General features: G+C 49.1%; 1 protein-coding gene across 1 annotated transcript; it reads left to right on the top strand.

The window, feature by feature from the left end:
• Positions 1-380: 380 nt before the first annotated feature.
• Positions 381-11,879, top strand: LOC101520229 (lysozyme-like protein 1). Its single transcript, XM_004599009.3, has 5 exons — positions 381-500; positions 3,542-3,703; positions 4,172-4,330; positions 11,123-11,201; positions 11,777-11,879. Exons 2-5 carry the CDS (start codon positions 3,565-3,567, stop codon positions 11,844-11,846), a joined length of 447 nt encoding a protein of 148 aa, XP_004599066.1. The 5' UTR covers positions 381-500; positions 3,542-3,564; the 3' UTR covers positions 11,847-11,879.
• The last annotated feature ends 1,937 nt before the right edge of the window (positions 11,880-13,816 follow it).

Here is a 13,816-nt window from a genome sequence, read left to right as displayed (position 1 = left end):
GTTTCACCCCTACCAAGCTTTTCTGTGAATGTTTCTGAATTGATATGTGGAGACCCCAGCATGTGGTGTGATGGGCAGTTTCACAGACACCTGCTAAAGTACACGGTCGACTTTGTTGAGCTTTGGAGACTGCCGCCTTGGAGAGGAACTCTTGCCTGGTGATGTTGTGCAGTATGGAGGGCTCTTGATGAGACAAAAAGAAAGAAAGAGAGAGAGAGAGAGAGAGAGAGAGAGAGAGAGAGAGAGAGAGAGAGAGAGAGAAGGGAAGGCCCAGTGCAATCACCTGTCCCAGCACCCAGGTGTGCTGGATGTTCAAGGAGAGTTCTAGAATCTCTGAGCAGCGGGCAATAAAGAGGTAAGAATCTTTCTTTGTCCGAGGCTCCGAGGAAACAGTTTGGTAGAGGAAAACTCCTCACTGATCTCTCTGATCGTGTTTGTAAGGAGCAGCTATGCCTTCAGCTGGTGCTGGAAACTCCTGGGAACTGCCAGTCTTCCACTGAGTAAGTGCAGCAAGCCCTCTGCCCAGGGCCACTGAGCAGTCAGTGTCTGCAGCAATCCTCCAGGGGTCTGTCTTCTTGCTAAGGTCTCAGTGACTCCAATGGAACTGCTGGCCCAAAAACGAACTAAGGCCACCCCTGGGACTTCGCCCAGGGATTGTTAAGAGTACCATGGGGTTTTCAGCTGATTTATTTGCTGTGATAAGATTCTCAGGCATGACAACTGGATTCGTTTGCAAGCTTTGCGTTTTTCTCTTTATGTATTTGAAAGGCAGAGAGAGATACAGATCAAGAGAAATGTCCCATCTGCTGCTTCACACTCAAAATGTCCTTCCCCCAATCCCGCACCAACCAGGGCTGGGCCAAGTCAGAGCTAGGAGCCAGGGATACAGTTTGGGGTTTTGTGTGTGGGTTGGCAGAGACTCAAAATCTTGAGCCATCATCCATCACCTCCCGGAAGCCGGAATCGAAAGCAGCACCCTCATTCACCAATCCTGAGCACTACAATAAGGATGCAGGTGGCTCACAGAGCACCTTAGGACCACTGTTCAAAGCCCACCGCAGGTCTTCATCTTTGGTCTACCTCCCTGTACCTGGCAGAAATAACTTTCCGTTTCTGCAATGGGTCAGATTCAATGATTTTAGGCTTTGTATTCTGTCTGCTCTATAGCATAACTACACATCGTTATTTCTGGAAGGGAAAGCTGTCACAGACAGTGTTACCAAACAGGCAAAACCTAGTCCCCATATCACTCTCCATACCCTTGCCTGCTGATCCTGCTGCTTGCTGGGCTTCATCCCACCTCCCATTCACCCAACCCATGCCCAATACACTTATCCAATTGCTCAGTGATGTCACCTCCTGCTGTCATCTCTGGCCTGGCCAACCGACAGCATCGGTTTCAGTTTTGCCATGCCCATGTAGGAGTCCAGTCCCAACAACAAATACGAGGATCTTGAGAATTCTCCAGGCAGGGGCCAAAAATGACACTAAAAACATGCATGAATGTCAAGGCTCCTACTCCTTGTGTGACTTTCAGAAGTCTCCCTCCTCTTTTCCCAACCCAGAGAAGCCTTCAGAAAGTTCATGAAAGGCACCAGAGGTGCAGAGGAACAAGACTGCCCATGAGCTCCTGACCACAGAGATGGCGCCATGAAAGCAGGGGAGCTGCTGCTGTGCATTTAGGTAGTTGTCGTGGAGGTCAGTGTCGTGGCATAGCAACGACAAGTTAAGCCTCTACCTTGGCACTGGTTCTGGTTCAAGTCCCATCTGCTCTACTTCTGATTCAGCTCCCTGCTAATGCACCTGGGAAAGCAGCAGAGGATGGTCCAAGGGCATGGACCCCCGAACCCACGTGGGATATATGGAAGAAGCTCCTGGCTTCAGCTTGGCCCAGTTTTATCTGCTGTGGACATGTAAGAATGAACCAGCAGACAGAAGATCTCTTTTTTCTTCTCTCTGCAACTCTACCTTTCAAATCAATGAAATAAACTTTTTTTTTAATTTATGAAAACATACACTATGGCAAAAGTTTGGAGTTTAAAAACACTATTGGCATAAAAACAAATTTTCTTTTAATTCTTTTCCATCAATATTTTGAAAGATACCTGTATGTGGGGATGACAAATTACCTCAAAGAGAAGTCCTTGGGACCTTCTAGGCAACACTTTCTTCCCTTGGTGACCTTGCCTTAGAGGTCCTCTCCTGCTCTCCAGGAAGAGCCAGACCTGAAGGACAGCCCCCTGAAGGGCAGTGGTTGGGCACGCCAGCACAACGTTTCTAGTTGGAGAAAAAAGATGATTGCTAAAGCAATGCTCCCATATTTAGAAATGCAGCCAGAAAGCAGAATGAGGGGGCAGAGGTCGTGCCCCATCAGGCTGGGCTGCCCCAGGATGCCTGCCTGCCATGTCTGAGTGCCTGGTGTGACCAGCTCTGCTTCCAATGCTACTTCCCACTGAGGCACACCAGGTGATGGTTCAGGTGTTGGGGTCCTGCCACACACATGGGAGAGATAGATGGAGCACCTGGCTTCTAGTTTTTCCAGTTTTGAGGTCTGTCCCAGACCTGTCCCAGACCTGTCACAGCCCTGGCTGTTGCATTCATATGCAAAATGACAATCCCTCTGTCTCCATCTGTTACCTAATAACCCTATTTTAAAAATGATGAGATAATGAGAGATTGAAAGAGATTCAATAAACTCGGAAAAAAAAAATTTTTTTTTTTTGCTTTAATGTATTTCAAAGATGGTGCTACAGAAAAAAAAAGGGAAATACAAGAGAAAGGATTCACTCCCCAAAGGGCTACAACAGTCATGGCTTGGCTGGACTGGGCAAAGCCTAGAGCTTGAAATTCCACACAGGTGCCCCATGTGTGTGTAGGAGCCCAAGGAATTGGGCCTTCCTCCACTGCTTTCCCAGGTCCTAAGCAGGGAACTAGATCAGCAGTGGAGCAGCCGGAACTCAAACCGATGCCCATATGGGATACAACCCCAGCTCCCCACCCAGACAACAAGCCTCAGAGTGGATGGCATCTCCCCTGCCTGACACAGGCTGCTGTTTGGAGACACAGACGGGGTGCCCCATCCTCTGGATTTTGTTTATTTACTCTTTTCTGTTCACAGAGTTACAATGTAAGTCCCCAAAATGCCCCTAATGGTTTCTGCCTGGAAGCCACACAAAAGGAGATTTAGGAATTAAAAATTATCAAACATAATAAATCATTAAAAGTGGATACATTGATTAAACATTAATTGACTCAAATATTCATAAATTAACATTTTTTAGTTAGAAAATGAAACCTGGAGGGTGACGCAACAGCTCGCTGTAGACAGGGCTCCACCACTCCGTGGCCACATGGAGAGGCACTTAGTGGAGAGGGGCCAGGCAGGCTCTTGCCCTGCCCTTGGTCTACCCTAGTAGCAGATCTGTAGGTACCAGGAGTTACTGGGCAGAGCCACCAAGCTTTGACGCTGCTGAGAGTAACAGACCCGCTCACAGGCTGTCCCGAGACAGACCATCTGACCCTGCCTCCCCATCTCTTCCAGGTTCAGCTCCAACAGGTCTCAGGATGAAGGCTGTGGCTGTTCTGGCCCTGGCCTGCTGCCTGGCCACCATCATCGAATCCAAAGTCTACACTCGTTGCAAACTGGCCAAGATATTTTCAAGGGCTGGCCTGGACAATTACGAGGGCTTTAGCCTTGGAAACTGTGAGCTCTCTTCCTTCCTGGTCTCTTCTACTTCCTGTCCATGCGTGCTAAAGGTCACAGCCACACATACTTCCCCCTGTTTTGCCATGCCGTGCCCTGAACAGGGACAGTTGCTGGGGGCTCACATGTTCTCATCGGCTGCTGTCTGGGCCTGTGACTTCTCCCTCCTACATCTTACCCTCATTCCTCGAGTCCCGGACTCAGACACCAGCACAAGAATTAGGATGACCTGCTGGCATGGGGTGGGATGGGGGACAGATATGAACCTGACGTGTAGCTGAGCTGAGTCTCTGCTGTTGGCAAGGTGTGCAGCCTTAGCTGTAACACACCTTTCCCTCTTATGCAGTACCACCCCGGGTGTGACCACCTGCCCCTATCCCAGGCCTGCCTGGAGGAGGTGATTAGGGAGCACGCAGAAGGCTTAGCTACAGCCGGGCCCTGTCACCTGCCTCACTGTTACCTTCTCAGGGATCTGTATGGCATACTACGAAAGCCACTACAACACCACGGCCCAGACCGTCCTGGAAGACGGAAGCATCGACTATGGCATCTTCCAGATCAACAGTTACACGTGGTGCCGACGTGGGAAGACCCAGGAGAAGAACCTCTGCCATGTCGCCTGCTCAGGTACCACCTTGCCGTTCCCAAAGCCCAGCCAACCGATGAGGGCATAGGCACCTGCCAATGGGTCCACTCCTGGCCAGGAGCTGATATGGCAGTTCTCCTCCCAGGTGACTTAGCCTCACCAGGGCTGGACTGGTGAAGCCCTGTATGCAATTGAGAGGAAAGGGCCACGACCCTCACATGTACAGAGACAACCAGTCACACTATCTGCTCTCTGCAAACTCTGAAGGAATACCATCTGTGCCAATTGTGCCAAACAGATGAATGCACTTGCTGTTTCCTGCAGAACACAAATTAAGTGCACTCCCTTTCAAGCCTTATACTGCAGTCATTCACCACGCGCAGATGACACCCTGGGTTCAGCCACCCCTGCCAAGTCGTATGCTAGATGAGTGCCGCTTTGAAGCCTGGCTGCTCCGCTTCTGATGTAGCTTCCTGCTACCTGAGCCAGCATGCATTAGCGGGAAACTGGATGAAAGCAGAAGAGCTGGGACTTGAATAGGTCCTCTGCTGAGGGATGGGGGCATCCCTCAGCTGCTTGATCCACTGTGTGACAATGCCGCCCTGAGAGTCGGGTCTGATCTGAGACGTGGAGGGCAGACAGGCTGGGGGCGTTTGGAACCAGAGGAACCCTGGGATTGGGGCAGACAGTACAGGCGAAGAAGGGTAGGTGTGGAGCTCCTGGTGATCGGCATCTCCCTCCTTGCTGATATCCTGGCAAGTAAAGAACCAATAAAATGAAGAGGCAGACATCTACTCAGACAAGTTCTGAGGAGGAAGAAAATAAGGCCGTGTCTCTCATGCAGGGATGCACTTTTACCTAACTGTGGTGCAAGTACAGTCACGTGACCTAATTACATAGATGCATATACATTTAGATTTATTGTTATTTGAAATAGAGGGAGACTGGTAGGGAGCTGTCTTTCACGGGGGTCACTCCCCCACATGTCTGCCATAACCAGGATCTCGGAGCTCCATCCAGTCCCCCGCACAGTCCCCTGGCAGGGACCCAGGCACACATCGCCTCAGTATGATCTCCCCCCCCCCCCCCCCCCGTTCTCGTCATTTTCACCCTGGGGTGCCTTCATCCTCAAAGTAAATTTCTTACAAGTACCATATGGCTGCGTGTCACTTTGCCATCCATCCCATCTTCCTAGAAAGCCGTAGAGTCCACATTTGAGACTTTGCAAGCCATCTGGCTCTTGTCACAGCTACCCAGCCAAGACAGAGTGTGAACGGCACACATGAAGACAAACGAAAAGTTGTAAGAACGTCTACCAGTAGCTTTCCAACATGAAAAACAATTGGCTTAATTTTAGAAGTTATAAGAACAGAGAGCGTTGAAAATGTGTCTAACTCGTGTTTGCTGGATGGGAGCCGTGGATGTTGTCTCTGTCCATCAAATTCTAGGGAGCAGCACCTAGCCTTGCAGTGGACACCAACACCTGACACTCGGTGCCTGGGTTTGTCATTCTGGGTCCTGGCCCAGCCTCCTGCTGATGCACACCCAAGAGACAACAGTGCTGGGTCAAGTATTTCAGTTCCTACTACCCACACGGGGCACTTGAATTTGGTTCCAAACTCTGGGTGCTGAGAACACACGGGGTGTGAACCAACGACTCAGAACTCTGTCGGTCTCTCAATTGTCTCTCAACTTAAAAAGCAGCAGAAGAAAATTCTTGGATCCTTGAGTTTATAGTTCTCCTTAAATGTGGAAAGAAACATCTTCCATTCTTGCTTGTAATACCAGGGCTTCAGTGGCAACCATGTTGGCTTATGGCTGTTGTCACAAGGCTCGCTGAAGGCACGCTGGGCTTACACACTTTCTCCCTCTGCTCTTTCAGTCCCAATAGCTTCTCTCACTCTATCTTCACATTCTCCCATCTTCCTTTTTTTTTTTTAACTTTTTTACTTTAGATGATGCTTACATAGTTGATCAGGGGAAGGACTGAGGGTCAGGGAAAAGTAGGTGTGATTATTGTTTTCAAGTTTTCAATTTCCTTACATGATACTAACATCATTGATGAGAGTGGGGTGGGTCAACAGTTAGGGAAAACTGCGTGTGATCTCTGTTTCAGAGGGCGGGGGGAGATATGGGGAGAAGCCATATCCAGCCTCCCAACCACCCCAGTACCCAGGGATGGGGATCCGCCACCCTAAATCAACCCAGGGTCCTAATGTGACACACACTCTGAGGGTCTTGCCTAGGTGTTTTTGACAGTTCTGAAATGTTGTTGATGTCACCGATCGAAGTATGAGGGAATCGTTTCAGTGTCTATTGAATGACATAGTCGACCTCAGAGCCTCCATTCGCCCAGATATTTGCTGGCATCATTGGTTGGGGTGGTTGTCCCAATTTGTTCTGTCCTCCTTCCACTGGGATGGTACAGATGTCCCTTGCCTCACTGCTCATATCTTCCATGTGGAACTGGGCCAATGTCCACTACTCTGCCTTTTCCTCTGAGGAGGACCAGTTCTCGGAGGTAGGCTAAGGGCCCAGGCCAGTCAACCTGCACCCCACTGGACCCATACCCATGAAGCTCATGGAACTGGCACCCACTGCTCAGGTGGACCAAGAACCCAGGCCAGGTGACCCAACCCTCACCAGGCTACCACCCCTGGGATTCACAGACCAGGCACTGGCCAGGTGACCCAGGTCCCACCAGACCCCAACCCCCAGGGCTCATGGAACCAGCACCCATTCTCCCACATTTCTTTTCTAAAACGCATAACCTAGCAAGCTCATTAATTGAATGTTTCATTTCAGATCTTGTATAATTTTTTCTGTGCTATGCCATTAATCATATCTTTAATCTTGTCGTATCTGTGTTTACATTTCTCTCTAATACAGTCAGATATCTCCACAAGCAAGTATAAATTATGTAAAAACACAGTCACACATACTTTTTTTTTTAAATATTTATTCATTTTATTACAGCCAGATATACACAGAGGAGAGACAGAGAGGAAGATCTTCCGTCCGATGATTCACTCCCCAAGTGAGCCGCAACGGGCCGGTGCGCGCCGATCCGAAGCCGGGAACCAGGAACCTCTTCCAGGTCTCCCACGCGGGTGCAGTGTCCCAATGCATTGGGCTGTCCTCGACTGCTTTCCCAGGCCACAGGCAGGGAGCTGGATGGGAAGTGGAGCTGCCGGGATTAGAACCGGCGCCCATATGGGATCCCGGGGCTTTCAAGGCGAGGACTTTAGCCGCTAGGCCACGCCGCCGGACCCATCACACATACTTTTAACTAATTCTTTGAACTAATACTAACTGATCTTTTAACTCTGTTTCCAAACACTTTATGGAGCACATTCACGTTACCTACAGATCCACTTGGCTCTGAGTTTTCTAGGTCTTTCTGTCCATGGTCCCTTCCCCTCTCGTGAGCCACATTTCCATGCCTCTTGGTGTATGGACCTAACTTTTTCCTGGGTTCGAGACTCAGTGGTGAATGTACATGCTACTTTCAGCAGTGTTTGGTCTTATTTGGCTAGTGTTCAAGTAGGGCCAGCTTAGTCTTCCCACAGCATGGCTCTCCCAGGTCTCTTTGGAATGTCCTGGAGGCTCGCTAGCCTCTTCCTTCTTCCTGCTCAGAAATCCCGTGTGAGCTCTGCTGCCGCCCAGCCCCTGATGGCAGCTGTCCCTCTAGCTCCTAGCAAGTTTTACCTTTGCATACCTGGTGGATGCAGACTTCCGGCTCCCACAGTGCAAGTGTTCCCCACAAATTCCAACTGGCTTCGCCTCTGATCTCCGCACCCCTCATCTGGATTGGAAGTGGAGCGGCCAGGACTCCAACTGGCACTCCCACGTGGGGTGTGTTCACTACTGAGGCCCACGCCTTTGTCTTTTTCCTCCCATTGCCTCTGCACCTTATGAGATCCACTCACAGCACATGCACAAATGTGTAGACACACAGCAGTGTTCATTGTCCTTGCAGAGGGCAGGGCAAGAAACACTTCCACTGCAAGGAGCACTCCGCTCATCATCCCAACCGTGTCTAAAGTCAAGTGTGCAAAAACATTTCCTCCCCTCTGTTGCCCTCTTGTGACTATGTTTAGTACTGCAGTGCTGCATCCGTAGCTTCCTTGCCCAGCCCCCACCGCCTTCCTTCCTCTACTCAATTTCCTCAGTAAATCCCATCAATTCTGGCAGGTAGCACTCGCAAAACCTCTTGATTATGTGACTAAGTGCTGGTCAAAAACAAAGCCCAGGGGCTGATAATCTTACACAAGGTCCCCAATTCCCAGGCTTACAACCCCTAATCCTAGCCCCAGATCCATACCCTGCCGCTTGTGTACAAGCCCGGCAGTGGATCTGACCCTGGAATAAAAACAGAACAGAACATCTGGTTCCTCCTCGCCATGTACAACCCATGTCCTCCTCGTGAAACCCCATGGATCCCACTTCTGCTGGAAAGAATGACCATCACTGAAGCCCCAGCTCATGGACCAGAGGCCAGAGTGCCTGATGGAACCTCCCACATCAGCAGCTGAAAAGGGGTGACGTATTTGAGTGAGCACATTAGGAGCACAAAGTGTTCCCCGGGCCAGAGTCCCTGCTTCCCCAGATTCTTTGCTGGCAGAAATAGATGCAAAGAGACTCGTCGTCGTGGGTGTGAATCCTAGTTCATCCACCTTGTGTGTGGTGAACTCCAGGCACGGCCATGGCAATGGCACTTGCTGCCACGGCTGACCTAGCACCGAATCTGAGCCTGACACTATAGCTATCCCTACAGGCAGGCTTAGAGTGTGACAGCTATTGCTACTGTTCATGCTTGCAGCCGGATGAGCAGTGGAAGCCACCACCAATCTCTAATCAAAACCTTAGCAAAACCTAGTACCTTCACCCAGTTGCTGTCACCAAGAGGTGACAGCTTAGGTGAACTTTTCTCATGGCCCAGAGAATTTTGTCTGCAGATGTTTGCTTTTCAATCAGAACTTTTCAAGCAAGTCGCAGAGAATAAATGTCCTTAACTCTAACACTGTCCATTATCTATGTGAATTTGAACAAGTAACACAATGAGCGATTGGGATCGCGTAGCTGAGGTCTTCACAATACTGTGAACTTGACACTCCATACAAAGGTCTTTCTATAAGTTGAATATGGCTAATAATAGAGTGATTAGATGTGAGTTTTTCTCCCATTTTCACTTATAAATGAAGCTCCTGTAAAATAAATCTTTGTCTAGAGTCACGACTATTCCTTAGGAGAGATCCAGAGGAGAAATTAATAACAGGAAAGAGGATCCCCTGGTGGGTTCCTAACCCACTGGCTACCTTGCTTTTCCAACAAGTTGAGCCCAAGTGTGCTCCCACGTGCAGTGTCGGCTTTGCTGAACCCTCCTCCATGTTGACTTCTACCCAATTCTCTCTTAAAAAGGGAACTCTTTGCTAGGAGCCTGGCTCCCATAAAGAAGTGGTGGTTCAGTGCTCTGCTTTGGGTCCAGCTTCCTGCTCATGTACCTGGGAGGCCACGGAGGATGGTCCAAATGCTTGGCTCTCTGTTGCCCACATGGGAGACCCGGAGCAAGTTCTTGGCTTCATCTAGCCCAGCTGTGTCTGTCATAGGCATTTAGAAGCGTAGGCATTGGAAAGGAAGATTCTCTTTTTGCCTTTTTTTAAATCATGTTTGTGCTGAGGAAGACTTCGAGGTCTCCTTGGGGGTGGGGAACAGGAAAAGGTACAGGAACATCCCCATCGGCATGATGGAGGTGAAGAGTGTGACGTATCGGGTCTAGCCCAGATTTACAATGTGGCATTCCATACGGGTGCTGATTCAAGTCCCAGCCATTCCACGTCAGAGCCACTCTTCCATCTGGGAAAGCAGCAGATGCTCAAATGCTTACATTCTTGCCACCAATATGGGGAAACCCCAGTGGAGTTCCTGACTCCTGGCTCATGGCTTTGGTCTGGCCCAACTGTGGCTATTGTGGGCATTTGGGGAGTAAACCAACAGTTTAAAGATTTTCTCTCCCTCTCTTTCTTTCCTTCTTCTCTCTGCATAACTCTGCCTTTTAAATAAATCAAATGAAACCTCTAAGAAGGCATAATGTTCAAGACTGATGTAGTTGACTTCAACCTTCTTATGTATAAGATCCAATTTGGATAAAAATCTATTTAGACTCTGGCAGAGAGTCCAGAATCCTATTGTCAAGATGTAGTAAACAGTTTCATTGTAAGTCCATCTTTGTCTGGAAGTAGAAACGCATACCACACTATATCCTCACATCTGAGTGTTAGTCTCAATTTCGCAGCTACTGTACTCTGCCAGTGTCTATGCCCGCAATGAAGAACATATGACTGAGTATGAAGAACTATATGTTAGTAGTGATATAGAGGAACTGGGGGGGAAGGGAACTGGGGAGGGGATAAGGGAATCTGAAACTGTATTCTAAAATAATAACAACAATAATAAGATGTATTTAAAAAATCCATTTAAAGGCACAAACTAGGAAACCATAACAAAATTTGCTATCTATCAAGACATCTTACAAGTTCATGTACAGAAGCATTGCACTGCTCCAACTTGCATATTTCTTTAGGACATTCAAAAACCAAACCAAGATTTGTGTACATGTCTTCCCTAAACTTCAGGACTGAGCCATCCCTTGAGAATGTGAGGTGGTCTAAGATAGGCAAGGGCCCCTTAAAACAAAACAAAACCTTTTGATTCTGAACAAGCTCAACCAAAATGCGATAGGGCTGTTCCGAAAGTTAGGGACGTCCAGACTGGAGTTGCCCTGAGGCATACACACCGTGGGAGCTGATGCCCATCTGTTTGCCCTCTCACAGCCTTGCTCACGGATGATCTCACCGATGCCATCATCTGTGCCAAGAGGATCATCAAAGACACCCAGGGCATGAACTATTGGTAAGCATCCTTCTGAGCTGCCATGGTTGACCCAGCAGGGCCCACTGGGCATCTGTCTGTTCATCACAGCACCGCCCATGGACCTTGACAAAATGGCACCCACCGGGTGTGAGGCTTTTTTTTTTTTCCAGTGGCAGGTGGGTGTGTAATGAGCACAGAGAACCAAGAGCCACTCTGCAATAGTGGCAGGGAAAAATCGGTCAGGTGCACAGACCGGAGGGTGAGAGCGACATTGGGGGTGGAATGGGGGTGGGGGTGAGAGAACGCACAGCAGGGAGGAGAGCAGGGACTGTGGCCAACACCTAGGTACACTGTGCCAGGACAGAGCCCCAGGCTGCAGCTTGGGCCTGCCTGTTGGGGCCACGCATGCAGCGGAATGTCAATTAACAAGGTCCTGTCCTTGCTGTTGAGGCTGATCAGCAGTAGGAGAAATCCCGGGAGGGAGGAAGGCTCAGCAGAGCCAAAGGGCCTGTGGTTGTCAGTCCTGGGACTCCCTTGGGTGAAAGATGCATGAATCTAAGACCGTGGCTACTGGATTCTCACAGTTCCTTCTGCTCTCTCTCTCTCTCTCTCAGGCAAAGCTGGAAGAAGCACTGTGAGGGCAGGGAACTGTCCGAGTGGAAGAAAGGGTGCGAGGTTTCCTGAGCACGATTACCCCACGATCACACCCTAGGATGTGTGTGATGAGTGTGCCACACCGTCCCCCTCCCCTCCCCACATCCCTTCTCGACACTGGAGAGGGAAATCTCAGCTGTTTTTTTTTTTGTAAGGGAATAAACATTTCCATTGAAATATCTCCCCCTGGATTCAGTTTCTATCATGCCATAGGGGCTCAATGTCAGGTCACAGAAAGTAGGCACCTACCCTGAATTCCTCCAGCTCTACACAGCCCTCAGAGAGTCTTTCCACCTTTTAGGGCTGTCTTGATAAGACAGATACCAAAGAGATAGAACAGAGCAGCTGTTCCTGCAACCAGAGAGAACCTTGTGCTGTTTCAACATACACGGAAATGGCACCTGTCAAGTCGGAAAGCCACACTCACATCTCTAAGACCAGGTCAACATTAGATGTGCAGAATGTACTAGTATGACCGGGAGTTCAGGCACTTGTCCCAACAATAGGCTAAGATGCTCAGCCCCCATGGATATTCCCAAGATGCCTTGTGCTTCCCTCAATGATGCTCACTCCCCTGGCCGGTGCAACAGGGCAGCTCTGCTCTCGGTGGGGGAAGGCAGGATTCTCACCCAGTTTTCTTTCCACACATCTCCATCTAGCTAGGGCAGAGTTGGTCAAAGCTGCCCAAGTCTAATTTGTGGGGAAAGCAGGAAGAGCAAGTGGGCATGTTTCCGAGACTGCAAAGAGGAATGAGGTTGGGCCCAGCAGGTAAGACTCCACTTAGCATGCCTATGCCCTGTGTCACAGGGCTTGGGTTTGAGTCCTGTCTCTGCTTCCTATTCAAGCTCCTGTTAATGCACCTGGGAGGCAGTAAAGAATAGCTCCAGTACCTGTGATCCATCACCCATGGGGAAGACCCGGATGGAGCATCTACCTCCTCGCTTCAGTCTAACTCAACCCCAGCTGTTGCAGGCCTCTGGATAGTGACCAACAGATAGAAGAGCACTTCTCTCTCTCTCTCTCTCTCTCTCTCTCTCTCTCTCTCTCTCTCCTCAGCTTAAAAAATGAGAGAATGCACTAAATTAAGGTTTAGTAGAAAAATGGTTATGCCATGAAAAAAGCCCTGTTCAAAAGCAGAGGCCCACTGATGAGGCAGCCAGTGCTGTCCCCAGCACCAGGAAGCCCTTCCGCATTCTGTCTTCACCACCACCTGCCTCTGCTGTGGGCACACATGGGCCCACTGGTGTGGCTTGGCATGCAGAGAGGACAAACAAAATCATGAGTGCTGCTAGCCCAGTAAATAGCTACTTCCTCTATTCCTGGAGAAGCACTCCATCCTAGGACAAGAGCTTTAGGGAAACAGGGACTGAGAGAGCATGCCACAAGCTGGCTGAAGAAAAGCTGAACAATACGGGGTTCAGTAAGCAGCACCCAGTCACTCCCCCAGGCTTGGGGAGAACCCTAACCATGCACGTTCCATGACCATGGGACGGTCAGCCATGGCTGTGCAGGCTCCAGCCTGAGCCAGACCTCCTGCTTTGTTAAGACCAGTGGCACCAAGTTAATGACCAAGGTTGACGTGGGCCTGTTGCCAGCTGTTCAGAGATGGGTGGAAGAGTCTAAAAAAAAAGAAGAAAATTGAAGAGGATGGGCAGTTGGCCGGCCTTACTTACAAAAACTCATAAAATTCTAAGCAGGCAATTCTACTATTCTAATTCTACTATTTCCTTCCTTCCAAGTGTTTTATTTATTTACTATTTTCTATAAATAATATTTTAGGATGAAAAATGCATTGTCCTGAATCCTTGTCTACCATTAAGGCCCTCAGAAATGCAAGAGGTAAAGATTACTTCTATTTGTGGGTTGGATTTAGTTGATAAAAGTAAATTAAAGTGACAGTCAACACAGATGTCGTATCAAAGTTTCCAAGCTATGTGGAAATATATTTTGTTTGCCTTACTTGAATCTTGTTTTCTTTGAGAAGAGGCTCACTATTTGTC

The sequence above is a fragment of the Ochotona princeps genome, chromosome 10 (genome assembly GCF_030435755.1).
Source record: "Ochotona princeps isolate mOchPri1 chromosome 10, mOchPri1.hap1, whole genome shotgun sequence".
Lineage (NCBI taxonomy): Eukaryota > Metazoa > Chordata > Mammalia > Lagomorpha > Ochotonidae > Ochotona > Ochotona princeps.
This window is presented reverse-complemented; position numbering and strand designations above follow the sequence as displayed.